Source organism: Caloenas nicobarica, chromosome 16, assembly GCF_036013445.1.
Source record: "Caloenas nicobarica isolate bCalNic1 chromosome 16, bCalNic1.hap1, whole genome shotgun sequence".
In the NCBI taxonomy this organism is placed as follows: domain Eukaryota; kingdom Metazoa; phylum Chordata; class Aves; order Columbiformes; family Columbidae; genus Caloenas; species Caloenas nicobarica.
Genome location: NC_088260.1, coordinates 1,403,178 through 1,424,141, shown reverse-complemented (window position 1 = coordinate 1,424,141; position 20,964 = coordinate 1,403,178). Strand labels below are relative to the sequence as shown.

Below are 20,964 nucleotides of genomic sequence, written 5' to 3'. Positions count from 1 at the left end.
GGCAGCAGCTGGTGTAGAGGCTCCCTGCCCTCATGGCTGGACAGGAGCTGCAGATCAAAGGTTGTCCCCCTGCTCAGGGTCTCACCCGGGGCTCGCTGCACTGAGCTGGGAGGGTAGAAGGACCAAGGCTTAGGCGAGGGCTGGGCTGTAGCGTGGGACATGCCGTGTCCGCAGTTTTCTGCGGTGTGGGAGGTTGTCGCTCTCATGGAATCCATACCCGCGTTCAGTGTTGTACCAAGCATGGCCGTGGTGGGGACCAGAGCTGGGCCCGTGGTGCACATGGTCTCTCCCCGTTCCTCACTGACCTCTGAGAGAGTCCCACAGAGCTGAACTGCTCCTTGGGAAGGGGGCATGTAATTTTGGAGCAAGTCTCAGCAGCTTCTCCAGGGAGCCGCGTGGAAATTCCTGGCCTGGTGCTGTCACTTGCTGGTGTTACTGGGGCGGAGGAACTGGTGTGGTGTGCGAGCTGGGTGCTGAGTTGGGCTGTCCCTGCCCAAAGCAGAGGTGTTAGGGGGGCTTGGGGGCCCAGTGTTATGTGTGTAAGCTGGGCTGAGCTGCTGGCACAGCTGGAGACGAGCAGCCCTCCCTGGCACGCCAGCTTCCTCTCTCTAACCCCCACCTTGGCGTCCCTTCGACAGCAAGAGCACACGGACATCCTGCGCAGCCTCCGCTTCACGCTGGCCTTTGTCCACTACGTGATGGAGATCGCTGCCCTGAAAGGCAGCTCCAGCGAGATGAGCAGCTCGGCGACGTCCGAGTACCAGCTCCAGGAGAGCGTGGTGGCCGACCAGATCAGCCTGCTCAGCCGGGAGTGGAGGTGAGCGCCGGGCACCGAGCTGCCCGGCTCCCCCGCTCCTGTCGCTCCCTCCCACCCCACGTATCTGGGGTGCGATGAGTCCTTCGGGACACTTCCCGCTGTGCCGTCCATCTCTTTGCATTACGATCTTCTTTCTTTGCAGCTACGCAGAGCAGCTCGTGCTGTATCTGAAAGTAGCAGAGCTCCTGTCCTCGGGGCTGCAGATGGCCATAGAGCAGATCAAAGCTGGCAAGCTGTGCCTCTCCTCCACCGTCAAGCAAGGTAAGAGCCTGCCGGGCACCCGGCGCGCAGGTCTGCCCGCAGTGCAAGGTTTGAGAGTATCGCAGAGGGCATGGAGGGGGGTGAATGAGTGTGAACCCCGACCAGTGTGCCCACCGGCTTATTTCTTATTGTCCCCTGGCATGAGGAGGAATGTTCCTCTCTTCACATTGACTTTAGGTCTCAAAACTTCTGCTCATACTCCTCTGAGAATCTTCAGCACTAATTAGCGGGAGGGGAATGTATCTTAATCCATGTGCACCTCTCTCAGGTGCTTATTTGTACTTGACGTAAGTCCAACTTAATTACACCGCGCATGTCCTAGGAAGTGCTTACTTGGCAAATGGAGACCTGGCTTGGCAGTGAGGATTTTTCAAGTGAAACAAAAACACAGGAAGTAAAATACTGGTAATGCTGGAGTCGCTTCTTTGCTAGTGTTACAGCCTTGCATCTGCATCTGACTGGCTGGCTTGTGATGTGAGCTGGCTGTGATTCAGTGATTAGAAAAAATAATTTAAAAACTACCATTGTAGTGTTACTGAGGGAGCTTTTTGAAGCACTTGAAGTACTTGACCCACCAGCCACCTTCCCCAAGAGCTAAATACAATAAGCACACATAGATTGCAGCAGGCAGTATGGAGCAAGATGTACGGGTTTAGCTACACACCTTCTATGTGTTCAGGCTAACCGGAGAGTTGTCGTAACCCAAATCAATTACTCCTTTTCGGGGCAGATTGTAACTTCTAGATTTGTAGTGTAATCTGTCCTTCAGTGTGGGGGAATGGGGCAAGGCCATCTTATTTCTCTCCCCACAAAATACTGCTCCCTTGAGGCTTTTCAGGGCACAGCAAGGGCACGAGGATTTTAAAGGTACTTGTGTCCCCTGTATTTGGAAAAGCAGGGGAGCAGGACAGGACACTGCCCACAGCCATGCTCTTTCTGCTGATAACCTGGGCACAGCTCAGAGCTGGGACTGAATTTCATGGAGGAGGATATTGCTGTGTTTGTGTGTTGTTTCCTTTTTGGTTTTTAAGTAGACTCTCTTCTCCTGGAGTTTTTCTTTTCACTCTCCTGATGTCACCCATGAGATCTGGGTTCCCACTCCCTCTCAGATTCTTTCTAAGCAAGGATGATCTGGCGGTCTGGCCCTGACAGGGTTAGCTTTTGTCCCTCGGTGCTTTTCTCCGATGAAGAGTCACAGCCTTTCTCCCCGGAGCCGCTCTTTTCTCTGGCTTTCTGCTCGTGTCTCTGCCCAGGAACACCAGGTTTAGTTGTAAGGCCTGGCTGTCATGTGAGGTGGTCCCTCTGCATTGTAGCCAAGGAGGCTGGTTCGTGGAATGGATTAACTTGCTTCTCCAAGAAGCAAATTGTGCAGCGTGGGTATTTTCAAATGTGCACATAGCAGTTACCACTCATCAGGTGTTGGCGGGAGTTTGTGTTTGGTCCTTCGTGCAGATCGTGCCCTGCAGCTAGGGACATAGGGACACTCAAGCCTGTGGCATCGCTTGCTGGTTTGGATTGTTATTTAATTCCTTGGAATCCTATTTTATTCCTGATTCTCTGTACTGTGACCTTCCCGTACGAGCTGCTGTCATTCAGGGAAGGAGGTGGCCTTTCACAGCCATCCGTGTCCTTTCTTTCTGGGACAGCAGAGTCCCGAGAGAGAGATTCCATTGCTGAGTCAGTGCTGCTCATCCCCACCCAGCTCCAGCAGCTCCCACACGCAAGTCACGTACCTCACGGCACGTCATCGCCGTCGAGCGGCAGCAGCTTGCTATCTGTCACGTCTGTTGCTGCTGGTGGTGCGTGAGACATCTCGCACGGTGCAAAGTGCGCTCTGCCTCGTGGCAGCCGAGGGAAGCAAAAATAGCCCTGGCCTCAGGTGAACCGGGCCTATGTGTAGGTGTCATCATGTGCAGGCTTAGAACTGGTGAAGGTGGCAGAGAGGACAAAGACCCTGTTGGTGCAGCAAGTACTTTCCTGCCAGTCTTTTGGCTTTAACATAAATCTTTTGTCTTGAAGTTGCTCATTTGGGGTCCTGTGCATGGAGACTAGGAGGCACAGAGAGAGCTGGAAGCAGCACCTGAAGTGTTTCTGTCCTTTACTCTAGTTGTGAAGAAGCTGAATGAGCTTTATAAATCCAGCGTATCATCCTGCCACTGCCTCAACATGAGACTCCAGAGGTTCTTCTTGGACAAACAGAAACTCATGGATCGGATCAACAGCATCACCGCGGAGAAGCTCATCTTCAGCTACGCTGTGCAAATGGTAATAACCACAGAGCTGGTGTTGGGCATTAACGGTTCCTGCTGGTGGCCTTAGCAGGTGGTTTTGCTCCTGCTGCTGGTGCAGGCTGTGAAGGCTGCGGGAGGGAGGTGTTTGTGCAGCTGAGGGGCGGTGCTGGGAAAGCCGAGGCTGGTCTGGCAGTAACCTCTTGGCACGGGGTTATTTTCCACAGGTACAGTCTGCAGCGCTGGATGAGATGTTCCACCACAGAGAGGACTGCGCACAGAGGTACCACAAGGCTCTGCTGCTGATGGAGGGGCTCCTGAACATCATCACTGAACAGGGGGACATAGAAAACATCAATAAATGTGAGTATTCAGGGACTTCTTTTTTTCCCACTAGAACATGTGTTTTTGCAGCTGCATGGATCAGAAATTTCAGTACCCAGCATCCTTTTTTTCCTTTGCCTACATCTTGGTGGACATAGCAGAGATCTCTTGGCTTGTTACAGCTCCTCCCGCCTGGCCTCCTGCTTTCCCAGCAGGAAAACTGTGAGAAATGCAGGTTCCTCTTCTAAGTGATATTTTGGGAGCTGCCCACGCATGGTGCTTGCCAGGGCTTTGTTGGAGCTTTTGATGTGTGAAAGAACTTGCTGAAGGAAGTGGTTTGGCAGCAGTAGGGGCCTGGGCTTGGTTTCCAGCCGGAACCATCCCTCTGGTTGCACAGAGCGCTTGGGGACGCGAGGCTGCAGCAGCCGTGGGGCAGCGATCAGCACAGCCAGGGCTCCTGAAAAGGGACGGCTCGCCCTCCGGTTCCCCAGCCCCAGGCCTGGCTCAGGAGGCAGCAGACAAATATTTTTCTGATCAGCAAGTGCTTTGCTGTAGCAGTGAAAGCTGAACTCTTACCCACTTGCCATCGTTTGGCTTCCTCTCCCAGGGACAGATGGACCCCTCTGGCCGCTCCGAGCTGTCGCCTCTCCCTTTGTCGGGTGTTGTTCTCCGTTGCTGCAGGCTCGGCAGCTGACACTGGTGGAAGGGAGAGGACCGACCTGACCTGTTTGTTCTGGGTGTGCTTTCCCTGCCCTTACGGCCGGGGTTTAGTCCCGGCTGTGGTCTCTGTCCACGGGGGCAGGCAGGGGGGCTGGGGAGCAGCCGTCGTCTGTCAGAGCAGTTGACGTGGCCCGGCTCTGCTCCATCCCGGTTAAACCAGCCGCGGGGAAGGGGCTCAGCTGGCAAACCGTGCCTGTCCCCCCACTGCTCCCCAACAGCTTCCTTGGGCTGGCGGGCAGAGCGCGGCCGGGCTGCTGCAGCGGCCGTGCAGGCGGAGCTCTGCGCCTCGTCTGAGAGGAGGCAGTTTGGCTCACAGGCCATCAGTCAGTTAATTAGCACCAGCTCCCGCAGCTGGCAGGAGGCTCACTGAAGGAGAGCGCAGGGAGATTGGCACGTGCTGTGTGCTACTGCAGGGCTAAGTGAACAGGGAATACTAAGTACTTTCTATTGTACCATTTCTTACCAGACCTAAATCGCATCTTTTGCCCAGAGATCCAGTTAATAGATTTCTTTTCCCAGTTGATATCCCGGTATTCCCTGTTTAACCCTATGTTCCAGCTTCCTGATGGAGCCGTTCCCTGGCAGGCTGCAGCGGCTCTGCATTCATTTTAGATCTCAGGTATACGATTACTTTATTTCTGAAAAGTCAAATGGTGAATAACAAGTGTTCCTGTGAGAGGAATGAATTCCACCAAACGCTGAGCTGTTGAGAGAGCCTGGGGCTCGGGCACTGGAGTGCTGGGCCAGGTCTCTCAGGTGTGAGCTGTGACAAATGGCACTGGAGACCCGGTGCCTGGAGACCCTGCACTGGAGACACTGCTGCCAATAGCCACTCCGATAACCAGAAGTGAATAGATTGTTCCCAGTGGATGGTGGTTCTTTATAACATCTTGATACCTCTGTCAGAACTGCTGCCTCCTGGCTTTCATTGTTGTACCTCCAGTTATTCAGCCCTGGGACCTGTCCCTTCCCAGCATGGTGTTTGCAGGTCCTCACCTGGTCTAAATTGATATGCGGTAATGATTCTCAAGGGGCTGGTTAGATTTCCTGAAGTTCTGCCTTTTTTTTTTTGCTTTTTTAATCTCCAGCATGTTTTGGCAACCTTTATATTGCCAGGAAAATGAGAAGGTGATTTCTTCTGTTGTTGTTTTCTCTCTCCCAGGTAAGCTGTGCATCGAGCGCAGGCTGTCAGCTCTGCTGTCGGGGTTCTGCGCCTGAGTCCCGTGTTGTTCTTCTCGCACCGCGCCCCAGCTGATCCCTTTGTTTCCTGCTGCTGTGCTGGGAAGCGATTCTGGCAGTAGGAGGCCTGGAGGATGCACCGCTCCATGTTTTGTATTCTGACATTTTGGGAAGTTGTTCCACAGACTTGGATTCCTTCGCGGGGATGTGTGACTGCAGCAAGCACAGGTGCTTCCCCGAGTGGAGACGCAGCCGATGTGGAAAGGGTGAAGGATAAAGTCTGCTTCTTCCCAGCACTTTGAAGGATAAGATTGCTGCCTGTCCCTCTTGCTTAAGAACAGGGTATTCCAGTGCTGTGTCCATTGCAGGCGATGGATGTGCTGAAACTGCTGGCTTCAGTTCATGTCGGAGGGTGTCGCGCAGAAATCAAGGCCAGTTCCTGTACTTTTCCCTACCCAGCTGAGACCCAGGCGTCTTCAGGCTTCCTGGCAGCCCCAGGCTCCCTCCTCTCCCTCGTCACACGCGTCCATGCCTGGGAGTCCTCACACCGAGGAGGGAACCTGCTCCCTTTTTCCCGAGCGTTGCTGGAGCGGCTCCCACAGCCCCGGCGAGCGGAGGACGCGCCGCTGCTGGGACGGGGGCGTCTCCCGCGGGACCGATGGGCAAACACGGGGAGAGACTCTGCACGGAGACACGAGCACGACAGAAAGCGTCACGCTCCTGTCTTTGTAAGAAGCCAAAATGAATCCGTTCCTCCCGTGGTCCCCGAGCTCGGCGGGATCGATGGAGCCTCGCGCGGTGCAGCGCGGCCCGTCCGCACGCGCCGGCCTGGAGGGAGCGCTTGGCTGTCCCGCTGTCAGCTCTGGGCTCTGAACCCCTTTCCTGGACCCCCCCGAACCGAGAACACTAGCTTTGTGAATCAAAGGAGCACTTTACACACTATGGGAACTTGGAGAAGTTGACTTTGCATCACACAACAACCCAGGAACATCACGACTGTTAGGAATGCTGTTCCTTTTATTCCTTTCCTTGCTTCCTGGTTGTTTCATTGCACTACGTGTGTGCGTATATTAATATGTATTCCTAAGGGCGAATATATATTGATATGGTTTGTGTGTAACTGTATGTATTTAACTGTACTGTACCTGTGAGTGTGAGGCACGAGGCACTGCAGAGCCTGTGCTGTTCCTCCCCACACCAGGCAAAGCTGACTTGCAGTCTGGCAGTACCACAACTTGTTTAGTTTTTTATTTAAATGTTCTTTTAAGGACAGTCAATATAAAGCTCCGTGCTTTTTAAGAGCTCAAGAACAGGCGTTAAGACCCTACACACTTACAATTGGAAATGCGTTGTTTTTTTTTAAGAGGTTTTATTTGCTGCTTCATTTTTTTATATATATATAAAGAAATCTTGTAGTGTTCAGTTTTATGTTCAGCATTTCTTCTGAGGAGACTCTGTAGCCAAATGAGACTGTGGGTGCGAGTGGCTGGAGTTGTGGTTGAGGCTTCGGATGCTGCGTGCGAGCAGAGCTGGCTCCGTTCCGTCCGTCTGCGTGCGCGTGTGTGTGTCCTATTTATCAGAGTCGTGGCAGTATTTTGTTAGCGCTGGGCAGAAAAGTATCTTTGAAAGCAACTCAGAACCTCAGGCTTTGTTTTTGGGATCTAAAAATATTTTGCACGTGGTGGTTAAGTCCTCATTGCTTGTTATCTCTCAATATTGGCACGTTCAGTGTCATATTTTACAAGGGTTTCAGGAGCAAGTTAATTGACCTTGGAGCTGGCACCATCTTTGGCAACGTGGGTGTTTCTGGTCACAGAGCAGAAATGCCAATAAAGAAATTTAAAACTATTTCCAGTTGCCCCAACCAGGGAAGTTCAAGTGTAGCTTTCACAAATGCTTCGGTAATGGGCTGCGGTTACATCGTGTGTTCACAGCCTGCTGCTTCTGTGGCCGTTTGTGCTTCTGCCTGGGAAAAAAAAAAAAAATACAAAAATACAAAAAACAACCAATCACCCCCCCAGTCTGTGGCCAGAAATGCCAAGGAGACTCAGAGTGCTTCCTGAAGGGAGAGCAGTTCTGCACAGGCGGGAGCGGCGCCCGGGAGGCGGCAGGAACGCGCTAAGCCAGGATTAACTCTGCGGCACGGCCGCTGCTGCACGCTAAGCCAGGACTAACTCTGGCTCTGCGGCACGGCCGCTGCTGCGCGCTAAGCCAGGACTAACTCTGGCTCTGCGGCACGGCCGCTGCTGCGCGCTAAGCCAGGACTAACTCTGGCTCTGCGGCACGGCCGCTGCCGCGCACCCCGAACCTGTGGGTGTCTCCTGCCCCACGGCCGAGGGGTCCAGCGCGGGGTCCCCGGCTGTGCGGGGGGGGCAGCTCGGCACCAACCTCCCCGCTGGGCTTTGTTACTTGAATGTACCAAAATTGTTCATATTCGATGTGTACAAGTATATATTGCTCAAAAAAATTTTGGTTTACAGACCTACAACCAATGTATGTTTGTGTATATACATACAAGAATATGTGTGTATGTGTACAGATACACACGCAAACACAAACGTATATATGTGTTTTCTCTCAATACTTGAAACTTAGCCACTGTGCTTGAATTATTAAAAAAAAAAAAAAGAAAAAAAAGAAAAAAAAAAGAAAACAAAAAAAGAAAACCCACACATACAAAAAAAGGAGGGGAGGGGGAGAAATCAGACAGGTGATTTATTTTGCCATCACTTTGACTTTCATTTTTTATCTAATTGCATGTAGCGTGAAACCAACTTTTTTTTGTGAAAAATATTTATTGCTTTGTAGACAATAAGGTATGTAAAAAAAAAAAAAGAAAAAAAAAAAGAAAAAAAGACCCCAAAAACCAACCCCCAAGCATTGTTGAAGTTGCTAGTGTAGTCCACCTGCTGTTGTCATGGCCCTGTTCCTGTTGCAGCGTTTGTGTCTAGCGTCTTTAATAGATTTCAAGAAACCTCAGTCTAATAAACACGTATCTTCAGGTTTGTGAGAGCGTATGATGATGTTCTTTATGAGGTAATGCTTGATACTTTGTCAACATTTTTTATTTGTGTTTTGTGTGACTTTTTTTGGCTTTAAATTGTACATCACCAATTTAAGAAAATAAAATTTATTTGAAATTGTTATCGGCCCGTTTTCAGTACTTTATCATTCCAGTCAGTGCGGTATCTGAGTGAGGTATTGAACATGTTTGGTTCCACCAGCCCTTTCTCTTGCCCAGGGAGCGATGCAGAAGGTCCCTGAGCGCGGCAGATGGTCCGGCAGGGATGCCGAGCTGGTCCTGCCCGCGCTGCGGGACGGGGAGCTGCAGTCCCTGCTCTGCCTCAATCCGAATATTCCAGCGTGAGAAGCTGAGCTCTGCGTCTGGGACCTGAGAAAGGTCCTGAATTAATCAGTCCGGCCCTTCCACTCTTGCAGGAGCTCAAGCGACAGCGGTGTGAACTTTCAGGAGCCGAACACCATGCTGCCAGCAAGCGTTTCCCGCGGCTCCGCTGGCTGCACCGCGCACGTTACTGTTGGCTGAGCATCCTGCGACAGCCCTGCCCGCCAGCCTGGGCGGCTCGGCACCACCCCACACGCTCACTGGAGTGTATTGGTGTTTTGTAAGAAAACGCCCTGTTTCAAGACCTTAATTTACCACGAGCTGGAATTGTTTTTCCTTGCTCAGCCCTATTTATAACTGTGTTTCCTGCCTCTGCCTCTCCCAGCCTGTGTTCGCGTGGTGAGAACGGCCCTGCCGGGGGACGCCGGGCTCCAGACGGCTGGTGACGCCACTCGGGGACAGTCCAGTCCTTTCCCCGGGTCGTCCCACGCTCAGCGGCATCAGCGTTGGAGACAAAGCCGAGAAGCTGCACCTCAACGCGGGGAAAACACCGCGGTGGTACAACCGGGCTGAGACCCCCGGCAGCCCTTGGGAAGCTGCTCAGAGCAAAACCAATAGAAATGCTGCTGTTGCTTAAAGCCTGGCAGCTCAGCACGCTCAGATCTTTGGGGTTTGGTGGGGTTTTTGTGTTTGGGGTTTTTTTTTGCTCATTTTAGGTTTGGTTTTTGTTTTCAACACGCAAAGCCACCCCTTTTGTGAAAAAAGCCTTGCGTTTGTCCCCTGCAGCGTGGGATTGTGGTAAAGAACAGATATGTAAATGAAAGTTTCTGATTGGGGGGGTAAGAGAGGGGTTTCTTTTGAAACTGCCCGTGAGGAAGGTTAAAGGGTCAGGTGGAAAACCTGTAGCTGAACCGAAGCTGGAGCAGCATGTGCCACGCGCCCATGTGGACCGAGGACACTGCTGAGTCCAGGGGACTCTCTCATGGGCAGAAAGTGCTTGCTGGGAGGACTAAACAGAAATAAACTGTCCCGTGTAAAGTGCTAAACCGTGGGGCTGGGCAGCTTAAAAGCACCAGTGAAAACTGCGCAACTTTCTAGATGTTGACTGTGACGTTATGTTACTGTTGATTTTAGGAAAAAACAAATCTGAGCAATTCTTCCAGGGCATTTGGCTTCATTCCCGCGTTTATATCGAGTTGTCGGTAAGTACGTCAGCAAAAACGCGCTTATTCAACTCTAAGAGACCAGAGGTGGCTTAGTGACATCAAGGAAGCAGGAATGGGTGGGTGCGTGTTGAACCGAGGCCATACAGAGACGGAGCATTCCGCTGCTGGTTACCCCGCGCTTTCAAAGCTTTATTGCACAAGCAGTTCACCCCTTCGTGGGGTATTTTAGCTCTGCGGGGTGGATCTCGCGCTCGCTGTCGCGGGCTGGGCGCTGCGCAGCTCTAAGGGCTGGGGGTTCTGCTGAAGCTCCGCAGGGCAGGAGCTAATGCTCTCCAGACAAATCCCAGCAGTGGGATTTGTTTAAATTTATTACCATAAATGCAGTGGTGATGACGGGTGCCGTTCCCTGGATGAGGAATGGCACGTAGCATGGGGACACAAGCCTCCCTGGGACGTTTCTGTTCTAAAACCAGCACTTTTAGGGACAATCGACACGGAACCACCCTCCCTCCTGGGAGCTGAAACCTGGCAGGGGGTTTGAATGCTTTCAGAAAACATGTTAAATAACGTATTTCTAAGAACGAGGGGAACGCGTATCCCCTGGGCTGATACGCGCCCGGCTGCGGCCACAACGCGGCTCGCATCACAAGCGCGGGCGCGAGAAGAGTCGGCTCCCAAAACAAGTCGCTCCCGGGCGTGCCGCGGCCGGGGCGGCGCCCGCGGGTCTGCGGCACGGCGGGCTCGTGGCCCCTGCTGCTGCCCAGCCTGCGCTGCGCGTCGGGCTTTGCTCGCACGGGCACAGGGCTCGTTAACAACCACGAGTCTGCGAGGGCTCCTGCTGCGGGGGACCCTGGAACGCTCCCAGGTGACTTGTTGCTAAACTTCCCACAGTTCGGGTCTTGCAGTCAAGTCACTTCCAAGTGAGACGGGACTGGGTGACGCCGGGAGCACCCGGCGGAGGCAGAACTTGGTGCGCCCAGGAGCCCCTGCCCTGCGGCGGGTTTGCTCCCCGCGCTTCGCAGCACCGTAATTGTCCACAAGTGCCCAGACGCGCTTGTACGTGGAAAGCGTTTACGAGGCTGATTTCACCGCTGAGTAAACTTGAGGGTAGCGCTCCCGCTTAAAGCCAAGCAGATGGTACCATTCAACGTACTTCAATTTCATCAGTCTGGTTAAACACGTACGAGGTGTTCTGCTCCTCACATAAACCGCAGGGAACTTCGTAAATTGTTTGCGCAGGTTCCAATTTAACCCTGGGTATGCACGTGAGAGGAACGAAACCCCTCGTTAATGTAACTCCGGAAGACGCTGGGTGCTCGCTGTGCACCGCAAGTCAAACCCAAGCAGGCACGCTGGCTCCGCAGACCCCGCACGGCGATCTGATGTATCCATGCGAGTCGTTCGCCTTCCCCACCGCTGATTTTCCACATGGGCTGGGACCTTCTTTACTCTCAAATTTAGCTGAAATACCCAAATTCAGAAATGACAGCAGGGAGGGAGGAGGACGCGGTGGTGGGGGACAGGCAGGCAGTGTGACTGCACGAGCTTCGCTTCCTAAGGAAATGAGGCAAAAGAAGATTCAGACACCCTGGTCGAAGCGATAGAGAAATGTGGATTCCTGTTTCCCCTGGCATCTGTGACAGGACATCCTTTATCACCTCTAAACGAACTGCAGCTGGGACCGTGTGATAAATCTTGCCCTTGCCCCATCCCGCTACTGAAATAATTCAGCAGCATCAGTTCAAAAGAGGACGTGCTGCATTTCTTCCCCTTATTAGCAGAAATAACAAGCCCGTGTCTGAAAATCTGGCCTGCTTGGAAGCGCCAACCCTTCCCATTTCCGTCGGAACGAGCAGACGGAGCTCCCTTAGGCTGATGTCGGTGTGCCAGGGAACCCGCAGCCTCTTGGGGAAACTACATCCTACAAAGCACTGATGCTCATAGCGTAAGAAAACAATTTCCAGGTGCATTTGGCTTTTCGGGAGGTACATGCTGCTGCCTGATAAGGGTGTCTGTTGTGCTCGGTTTTCCGAAGATGTGCATTGCTGCAGATAAAACCCGCTGCAGGTAACACCCGCTGCGGGTAACGCCCGCTGCAGATAACGCCCGCTGCAGATAACGCCCGCTGCAGATAACACCCGCTGCAGGTAACACCCGCTGCAGGTAACACCCGCTGCAGGTAACGCCCACTGCAAATAAAACCCACTGCAGGTAACACCCGCTGCAGATAACACGTGCTGCAGGTAACGCCTGCTGCAGGTAACACCTGCTGCAGATAACGCCCGCTGCAGGTAACATGTGCTGCAGATAACGCCCGCTGCAGGTAACACCTGCTGCAGATAACGCCCGCTGCAGGTAACATGTGCTGCAGGTAACGCCCGCTGCAGGTAACATGTGCTGCAGATAACGCCCGCTGCAGGTAACATGTGCTGCAGGTAACGCCCGCTGCAGGTAACGCCCGCCGCAGGTAACATGTGCTGCAGGTAACGCCCGCTGCGGGTAACGCCCGCTGCAGGTAACATGTGCTGCAGATAACGCCCGCTGCAGGTAACGCCCGCTGCAGGTAACATGTGCTGCAGGTAACGCCCGCTGCAGATAACGCCCGCTGCAGATAACGCCCGCCGCAGGTAACATGTGCTGCAGATAACGCCCGCTGCAGATAACGCCCGCTGCAGATAACGCCCGCCGCAGATAACATGTGCTGCAGATAACGCCCGCCGCAGGTAACATGTGCTGCGGGTAACGCCCGCTGCAGGTAACATGTGCTGCAGGTAACGCCCGCTGCAGGTAACGCCCGCCGCGGGTAACGCCCGCTGCAAATAAAACCCACTGCAGGTAACGCCCGCCGCGGGTAACGCCCGCTGCAAATAAAACCCACTGCAGGTAACGCCCGCCGCAAAGACACGCGGGACGGACCGGCAGGTGCTCGTGCTTGCTGCCGGCACACCAGAACGTGCGGGCAGCGCGGCCAGCCCGGCCCCGCCCCGCGCGCGATGCGGACTGGCCGCCGCTGCCGCCGGCTGGCCGTGTTCCCGGGCGGGCTGCACGGCACAAGCAGCCGGCTCGCTGCTGCAGCTGGTGTTTCCCGCGGGGACGCGTCTGCTAGTTGGCTTTCCCGCCGGTGCCGGACTCACAACCTGCCCGGCTCTTCGCGTGCGTTGCGGTGCGGGCCCGGGCCCAGCGGGAGCCATGTCCCCGCAGCGCCCCACTGCAGCGGCAGGAGCGGCCGGCCCAGCGCAGCCCGTCCCCCGCCCCGGGGGGCCCGGCAGCCCCGGCGGGACCCGCGGGCCGGGCCGCGCTGCCGCTGCCGCCGTGGGACGAACGCGCTGTCCCACGCGTGTCCCCCCGCGGCCGCCGTAGGGCGACGTGGCTCTCTGGCCGCGCGGTGACGTCACTCGGCAGCGCCCGCGTGAGTGGCGGCGGGACCGGGACACGGAGCGGGGCGGCGGAGCTGAGGGGGCGGCGGCACCGGACCGGGGCGGAGCGGGGCGGAGCGGGGCGGCGGGAGCGGGGCCGGGCTGAGGGAGCGGCGGCCGCGGGCGGCGCTCGGGTCGATGCTGCGGCTGCGGTGCGGGCTGCGCGCTCTGAGCTGCGGCCTGCCCGGCCCGGGGAGCCCGGCGTGCGGCGTCGGTCCCCGCCGGGCGGGCCGCGGGGGAGCCGCCCCGGCTCGGCCTCTCCTCCCTGTGCCGGTCCTCCCCGCAGCTCCTCCCAGCGTCTCCTCGGTATGCGGCGGCGGCTCCGGGGGTGACCCAGGGCCGCACAGCGCCCGGCGCCCCCGCCGCTGCTCCGGGTGGAGCCGGCGCTGCCCTCGGTTCCGTGCTCAGCCCTGCCCGCTCTGCCGCCCCTGCAGGTTCTCACCATGGCCGAGGATCTGAGCGCGGCGGTGGGCAGCCAGACAAAGAGGCTGAGCAGCAGCAGCGAGGCGGTGGAGAGGCCGGAGGAAAACGGGCATCACAACAAGAGGTTGAAGGGAGATGCGGGTGAGGAAGATGCAGAGGATCAGAATAAAAAGTCACCCAAAAGGAAGATCGTGTTGTTGATGGCGTATTCGGGGAAAGGCTACCACGGAATGCAGGTATGTGGTTTGGCAAAATGACGTGTCCTGCTTTTTTTTTAAGTCTTAAGCTTGTAAGTGGAGTTGCAGTGACTGAGCAGGGAAGCAGCTGCAGCTTGGAAAGCTGGGGTGGGAACAGTGTGTGGCTGGATTCAGACGGCTTGGTAGTAACTGGAATAAAACAGTCCAGTGGTACATCTCTGATATGGGGTGATTCTAGTGAGTCTGCCTGTAGTACAGTGCACCAGCAGATCTTCCAAAGACTGTGCTGCAGACAAGGCTCTTGAGGAGATGGGCACTGCAGTTCTGTCAGAAGCTGGACCGCGGTCTCATGATCCCCTTCTGACAGTGCTTCAGGTTCTGGTTGAAGCTTTATGTTCCAAAGCAGTTGGGCTAAGTTTTCTGTAGGTTTGACCTCAGGTTGTCTCACTATGTTATGCAAAACGTAAAGATTCTGGAGAACTGAGCTGTATATTTGAATGAAACAAATTTGCATTTATGTTGCTGTCTCTTTTAAAATTATTATGTGTGTAATCCTCGAAGACATTGTAAATTGCCCTTTTTCTCTTGGACTCTAATGGGGTGGCTTGTAGCACTTGAGAAACACGAAAGCTGTTGTGAGATGACTGTGTTTGCCTGTGGGCTGTTGCTTTGTTGCTGCACCAGCTCAGGAGCAGTGACCAGCGCCAGAGCAGCCGCTGCAGGGACGGTCCTGCAGCCATCGGCAGCACAGGGATGATTTTGCTCCATCTGCCGCTCCTCTCAGCGCACTGCAGGCTCCATACGCACTCTTGAGGTGTTCTTTAGAAACTGCACGGGGTAGCTGATAGGATTGAGCAGACGGGAAAGGGAGCCTTTCGTGCTTGTGCAACAAGGCAGATCTGTTAACCGCAGTAAACCTCACGCTTACGGGCACATCCGTGTAAGTGCCTGTGACTTCGCTGCTCTCACAATCGACTGGTGTGTGTCAAGTTTGTGTGCCTTGGAGCCTTACACACGAGTGGAGTTGTGCGTTTCTGTTGTAGTTCGTCTGTGGGTTGAGTGCACAAGTCACTGCAGAAAACAGTCGTCTGCCATATACAACAGCAGAACTCAGCCCGACTGGGAGAAGCAGAGTTTGCAGGGGCTGCGTGTGCAGCAACAGCTTCTGACTTGCAGGCCCTGGAACAGAATTTCATTGGTGCTGTTCCGTGCAGTGGAAGGAATCATCAAAAAACTGTATTGCGGGAGTATTGCACAGTGAAATTAGAAATTATCTTTGCTTGTAATAACAGCGAAAGGTAAATCAGGATGTAGATGTTTAATTAACACTCCAGTAAGGTTAGATTTGTTAGAGAATGTCAGTACTTTTAGGGCTATGAAGGGAAGACTTTTAAAGAATTTCACAGCAATGTTTGATTAACAGATTTTTTCAGTTATCATCAATTATCCAATTGCTACTATTTGTTCTGTTTCTTACTACCTATCCTCTTTTAGAGAAACATGGGATCTTCACAGTTCAAGACAATTGAAGACGACTTAGTGTCTGCCCTCGTTCAGTCAGGCTGCATTCCAGAAAACCACGGGGAAGATATGAAGAAAATGTCTTTCCAGCGCTGTGCTCGAACAGACAAGGTACATTGGTTGGGGCCTGTGCTCTCACAACTCCGGTGTACCCCTGCCAGTGCTACTGGGATCGACTGGTAAAGCGTTGTCTAGAGGGAGATCCAGCAGCAAATACTAGTGGCAGTGAACGTTGTTTGAAACTTCTCCCTTCATCTGCACTAAACTTAAGCACAAGCAAATATTTAGAAAGCACAGGATATTGATTAGGTGGTGTTTGTAAAGCTGGTGCTTCAAACCTAAACCTTCTGTTTGTTTCTCTGTCACATTCATCTGCTTCAGCCTCCCAGCCTGCGCCTGCTCCTCCTTGTTGCTGCCTGGCTGATGTGGAGCTTGAGAGTTTAACCGTATCTGTTGTTTCAAGCCTCCTACAGTGGGGTTCAAAGTCTGAACTGGAGTCAATGGCTGATTTTATGTATAAGTAATTTCTTTTAAATTGGTGCTTTACTTAATAGCAAATACAGTGAGATGTCAGAGGAGGGAGTGCAGTGTTGTGCTGTCTGGGATTGCTCAGGTGCTGTGGGGCAGCACCAGCAGGGCTTCCACGAGTACTCTTGAATTTCTGCCTGTGGCCTTGCCTTCACCTCACTTCAGCTTGAATGGCCAGTGACAAAAAGGACTAAACTTTGTTCTTCAGCTGTTTCAATTCTGCAAGTGCTGTCCCAGAGCTTTCAAAGTACATAATTCTGTGTGTGTGTGTGTTTGTGGTTTTTATAGGGTGTGTCTGCAGCTGGACAGATTGTGTCGCTAAAGGTCAGGCTAATAGATGACATCTTAGAAAAGATCAATAACCATCTTCCTTCTCACATCAGAATTCTGGGTAAGGATGCTAAAATGGGTAGGGAAAACGTTTTCAGAGAAGCTTTCTCATGTAGAAGGTCTCTCCCTTAACAATGTAAGTTTACTCATACGTGGTTTAGTTTTAACATGAGTCCATATGTTTCCATTAGTTTGTAATTAGGGTCCTATAAAATAAATCTTTCTATCTTTTGAATGCATTTTATTTTTAAAATGTTCTTGTTGGTATGAGTGAGATCACAACCAGGTTGTAACCTACTGATTCAAAAACCTAATGTCACTTTTCAAACAAGGTCTGAAGAGGGTCACTGGGGGATTCAACTCCAAGAACAAATGTGATGCCAGAACCTACTCCTACATGCTGCCAACATTTGCCTTTGCCCATAAAGACCATGATGTGCAAGAAGAGGTTTATCGCCTGGACAGAGAGACCCTCGACAAAGTCAATAAACTGCTTGCGTGCTACAAAGGAACTCACAACTTCCACAACTTCACGTCTCAGAAGGGACCCAAGGACCCCAGTGCCAAGCGGTACATCATGGAGATGTACTGTGGAGAGCCCTTCGTGAGGGAAAACATGGAATTTGCAGTGATCAAAGTGAAAGGCCAGAGTTTCATGATGCACCAGATACGGAAGATGATCGGGCTGGTGATAGCTATTGTGAAGGGTTATGCTGGCGAGTCTATCATGGAGCGCAGCTGGGGAGAGGAGAAAGTAGATGTCCCCAAAGCTCCGGGACTTGGGCTGGTCTTGGAAAGAGTGCACTTTGAAAAATACAACCGGCGTTTTGGAAACGATGGGCTGCACGAGCCGCTGGAGTGGACGGAGGAGGAGGAGAAGATTGCTGTTTTCAAAGAGCAGTACATCTATCCTACCATTATCAACACAGAAAGGGAGGAGAAATCCATGGCGAACTGGCTCAACACCCTCCCCATCCATGACTTCAACTCTTCTGTTGTTGGGATGCACGCTAACCACAAAAATTCAAAGGTAAGGTTTGAAGCCAGTATTGTATCAAATGGAAGCTGTCCAGTTGAAGTAGCTCTTCCCTTAGTAACAGTTTTGTTTGCCATGAATACGCCATGGAAGTTGACAGTCATCGGGAGCATGAAATATTTACTTTTTCATTTATCTTTTCCATCTTTGTGCACTTGCTGATAACAGAATGAACTATACAAAGGTATTTTTGCAGGGTTTGGCATGGGGATGTTGAGGGAGGAAATAATAATAATACCTGCTGGCTCTTTGTGTTCACTGATTTTTGCGCCACTTCTCATTTTGTCTAATGTCCTGTTCACTTGAAATACAACAATGCTTGGTTGGACAAGTCCCCGATCAGCCCAGTCTAACTCTGAACCAAGCCCTGCTTGAGTTTGGCTTGGACTGGGCGACCTAAAGACACCTCACAGTTCTGTATGTAATTCAGGGTTTCTTGCGCTGGCAAATCCTTGAAGAACGAATGATGTGGTGAGCAGGGCTAAAACTTCTGTGTAGTGCAGCTCAGAAGAGAGTAATGACCTTTTTTCACTTAACGGAGTCCTGAAAATGAGCTTTATTTTGTGTAGATAATGATTCTGCTCAGAGCACATCAGGTTTAATCCTGTCTCGGCCTTTATTTTGTTTGAGAGTTTCAACATACACAATTTACAGCCTCGTTAAATAGTACAAGATACCAGCAATTTCTCATGCTTATTTTTGCACTTGAGGTCATTGTTTCTCTGAAGTCTGGTGCTGTATGAGGACACTTGTGACAGCAGGTGATGACAAATGCCACATTAGTTTGTTTAAATGGGACCCAAAGAGACCACGTGGTCCTCACCTGGCTCCGGGCTCTTGCTGACCATGTTGGCAGAACCGCTGCTGGTGGCTGCGGGAGGCTCTGCTGGCTTTAGATCAACTCGACCCAATACGGCTGTGGCATCGCAGTTAGGACGGGCTGTCTGGAGCAGGGTAAATAAGGGATGATGTGACGGGCTCCTTTGCGAGTGTGCAGGCTGTTTGCGCTTCAGCGGGCTGCGCTTGCTGGGGGGAGAGCAGCTGCCTCTCAGAATGGGTTTTCTAGTGGGATGTTAAATTGTCAGTGTTCAACTCATGGGATTTGGGGGTTTGTATGGTGAGGCAAAAAAAGGAGTAACTACGGGGATATTGTCATGTTAACCTTTCTTCAGCAAATCCTTTGATGCCCATCAGAGCGGTCAAAATACGTGCTTCAAAAAATGGCATAAACCCCCCAAATTAGTCGCAGCATGTTGACTTGCTCCCGAAGGAGCGGCTCCCACTTAGGAACTCAGACTTTGGCTTCCTCATAAGTTACTCATATTTGTAGTGTTTCCCTAATACTACTTTGTACAAAACTGACTTCATTTTTAAACAAGCATTAGTGAGCCCTTCATATGTCTAACACAGTTTGGACATAAATTCTCTGTGCAGACAAAAAAAAATTCTCAAAGAGGGCTTTAGACAATGTAATAAACTTGGCTTTTGAGGGACTTGCATGAAAAAAGGACTTGTTAACTTGTCACACCTGCATTTATTTTAAACATCAGCATTTCATGCTCTTATGCCACTTTTAAGTTTCCAACATGCTGTAGGTTGTAATCGTGCTGTTGTAAATATAAATGAGAAAAAATTTCTTCTGCTGCTGAGTGTAATCCAACATACGCTTTTTTGCTACATTTACCATCGTAGAAGTTTGTCACGATAGATGGGTCTAAGACATGAAGTTGGGATCTAACCCCATTTCCTTAACTTTTGGGGAAGTCTGAAGTCAATGTTTTTGATGTAGGTCGGTCTCCAGATGTAAATGAAACACTGACAAAGCATTTTTTATTTTACTTTACAGAACAGCAGCGATCTGGAAGGCAGCGATGGTTGTGGTGACGATTCCGACTGAGCCGTTAGTGGCTGGACATGGGGCCGTTGCTGCTTCCAGTTCCCTTCATCTACAAAAAGTGGCCTTTCCAAAGCCCAGAATCCAGCACCGCAGGGGTTGTGTCCTTGCGGAACCAGAACCGGCTGCCCAGGAGAAACCGGGTGGGAAAAACAGCGCTGTAGAAAAAAGGAAAAGAGGCTTTTTATACCACTGACTGATTCACCTGACTGGTATACTTGAAAATAGCGTAACAAGAAAGCTTTCTAAAAGAATCCTAGGATCTTGTAATGCAGGATGTCTTAAGTGCTATTTGAATAGTGTTTTTATTATATGTTTACCTGGAAAATAGTATTTTAAATATGTATAATCTATACATAAAGATGGGGCAAATCATTTTAATATACTCTTTGATTATTATTATGAAATTATGACTCCATGAACTTTTGGGGTTTGGGTTTTTTTGTTTGTTTTCATTTGGTTTTTTAAAATTTTCTCCACCTTTACTTAACCTGATCTCTGAACACCGCTAAGGTTTTATTTTCCACGTCACCCGTGACTTTCCTTTGGAAGAACATCCGTGCGTTAGGAGCTCGTCATGCTGACTGCTGTGAATTCTTTTGGTATTGAAACAAATTTTCTGTGTTTTCTTCTAAAGCTTTGCAAGTCTGAAAGAAACGATTCCTGTACTCAGTGAGAGGTCTTAATTTTGGACCATGGACTGAACCAGATATTTCAAGCCTGGACCTTTACCTGGGAGGTGTCGTCCTCCCCGCGTTGCAGGTTTTTTTTGCCAGGGTGCAGCTGTCCCATAAAAAGAGATTCGCTTGTTTATTTTATCAGGGTTTTAATTAGAGATTTTTATCATGAAGGCCTTGCTCTATTTTATCAGAGCAAATGTGTAAAAGGGCCTGGGGAGGGATTCTACCCACATCTTCATTTATATCCCTTGTTGGTTCACACTATTGACCTTGTCTGCATTAGTCTTCTATCCAAAGCTCTGTCTTTCTAGTCTTTTCAATAAAAAAATACCTTTATTTGACTATAATAAAGGCTGCAAAACTGATGTGTATCTCAGTTGAAATCAACGAGAATTTCTATTTATAGCCTTTGAAGAAAACAAAATAATAATAATAAAAAGAGGATATTTCTTACCTCTTGCTATGTGTGCTGTTTTAGTTCATGGGGATTATTAATTTGGTATTTCAGCTCCCGTTTCATTGCAGGAGCTGAATAAAAACCCCGAGAAATACTACAGAGGTGGTTTAAATTCTAAAACGGGCTCTTTGAAAGGGTGCGACACGAAACCGTGTAATGGGAAAAAACACAATGGCAGGCCCGCGCGGCTGTCCCCGGGGTGCTGTGCGAGCCGCCCGAGGGAAGCGCCGCATTTTAATGCAAATCGCGATTATCCGCCGCTAATTGCAGAGCGGCCGGCCCGCCCGGGCTCCGCGCATGCGCTGTGCTCGGCACCGCACCCCCGCCTTGCGGGTGGTCCCGCCGGGTGGGAGGTGCCCCCCAGGCGAGGGGGGAATGGTAGCGCTCAGGGGCGGGGCCGCCGAGGGGCGGGGCCGGGGCACTGGGCGGGCGGGGGGGGTGTCC

The 20,964-nt window shown here is 51.7% G+C and overlaps 2 protein-coding genes across 6 annotated transcripts in view; both read left to right on the top strand.

Annotated features, from left to right (window-relative positions):
• Positions 1–8,630, top strand: part of ULK1 (unc-51 like autophagy activating kinase 1) — a 76,090-nt gene extending 67,460 nt beyond the window's left edge. For all 4 annotated transcript variants that reach the window (XM_065646015.1, XM_065646014.1, XM_065646016.1 and 1 more), the window contains 5 exons: positions 639–817; positions 960–1,078; positions 3,186–3,343; positions 3,534–3,669; positions 5,513–8,630. In XM_065646015.1, coding sequence (XP_065502087.1) covers positions 639–817; positions 960–1,078; positions 3,186–3,343; positions 3,534–3,669; positions 5,513–5,568 — 648 coding nt within the window. In that variant the 3' untranslated portion in view covers positions 5,569–8,630. The remainder of the gene's footprint in view (positions 1–638; positions 818–959; positions 1,079–3,185; positions 3,344–3,533; positions 3,670–5,512) is intronic.
• Positions 8,631–13,437: 4,807 nt separating this feature from the next.
• On the top strand, positions 13,438–20,477 carry PUS1 (pseudouridine synthase 1). Of its 2 annotated transcripts, none has more exons than XM_065646346.1 (6): positions 13,438–13,447; positions 13,889–14,113; positions 15,569–15,706; positions 16,412–16,514; positions 16,786–17,483; positions 19,336–20,476. In XM_065646346.1, exons 2-6 carry the CDS (start codon positions 13,898–13,900, stop codon positions 19,384–19,386), a joined length of 1,206 nt encoding a protein of 401 aa, XP_065502418.1. In that variant the 5' UTR covers positions 13,438–13,447; positions 13,889–13,897; the 3' UTR covers positions 19,387–20,476. The 2 variants fall into 2 exon arrangements, with proteins under 2 accessions (XP_065502418.1, XP_065502417.1); XM_065646345.1 differs by lacking the exon at positions 13,438–13,447 and adding an exon at positions 13,558–13,760 and having other exon boundaries at positions 19,336–20,477.
• Positions 20,478–20,964: the final 487 nt, after the last annotated feature.

What these genes read in the sequence shown, in the direction of transcription:
- PUS1 (XM_065646345.1), top strand. Translation starts at nt 13,593, where the DNA reads ATGCTGCGGCTGCGGTGCGGGCTGCGCGCTCTGAGCTGCGGCCTGCCC. An exon ending in AAGGCTACCACGGAATGCAG is followed by an intron (nt 14,114 to 15,568) that starts GTATGTGGTTTG and finishes ATCCTCTTTTAG; the next exon opens with AGAAACATGGGATCTTCACA. An exon ending in TTCTCACATCAGAATTCTGG is followed by an intron (nt 16,515 to 16,785) that starts GTAAGGATGCTA and finishes TTTTCAAACAAG; the next exon opens with GTCTGAAGAGGGTCACTGGG.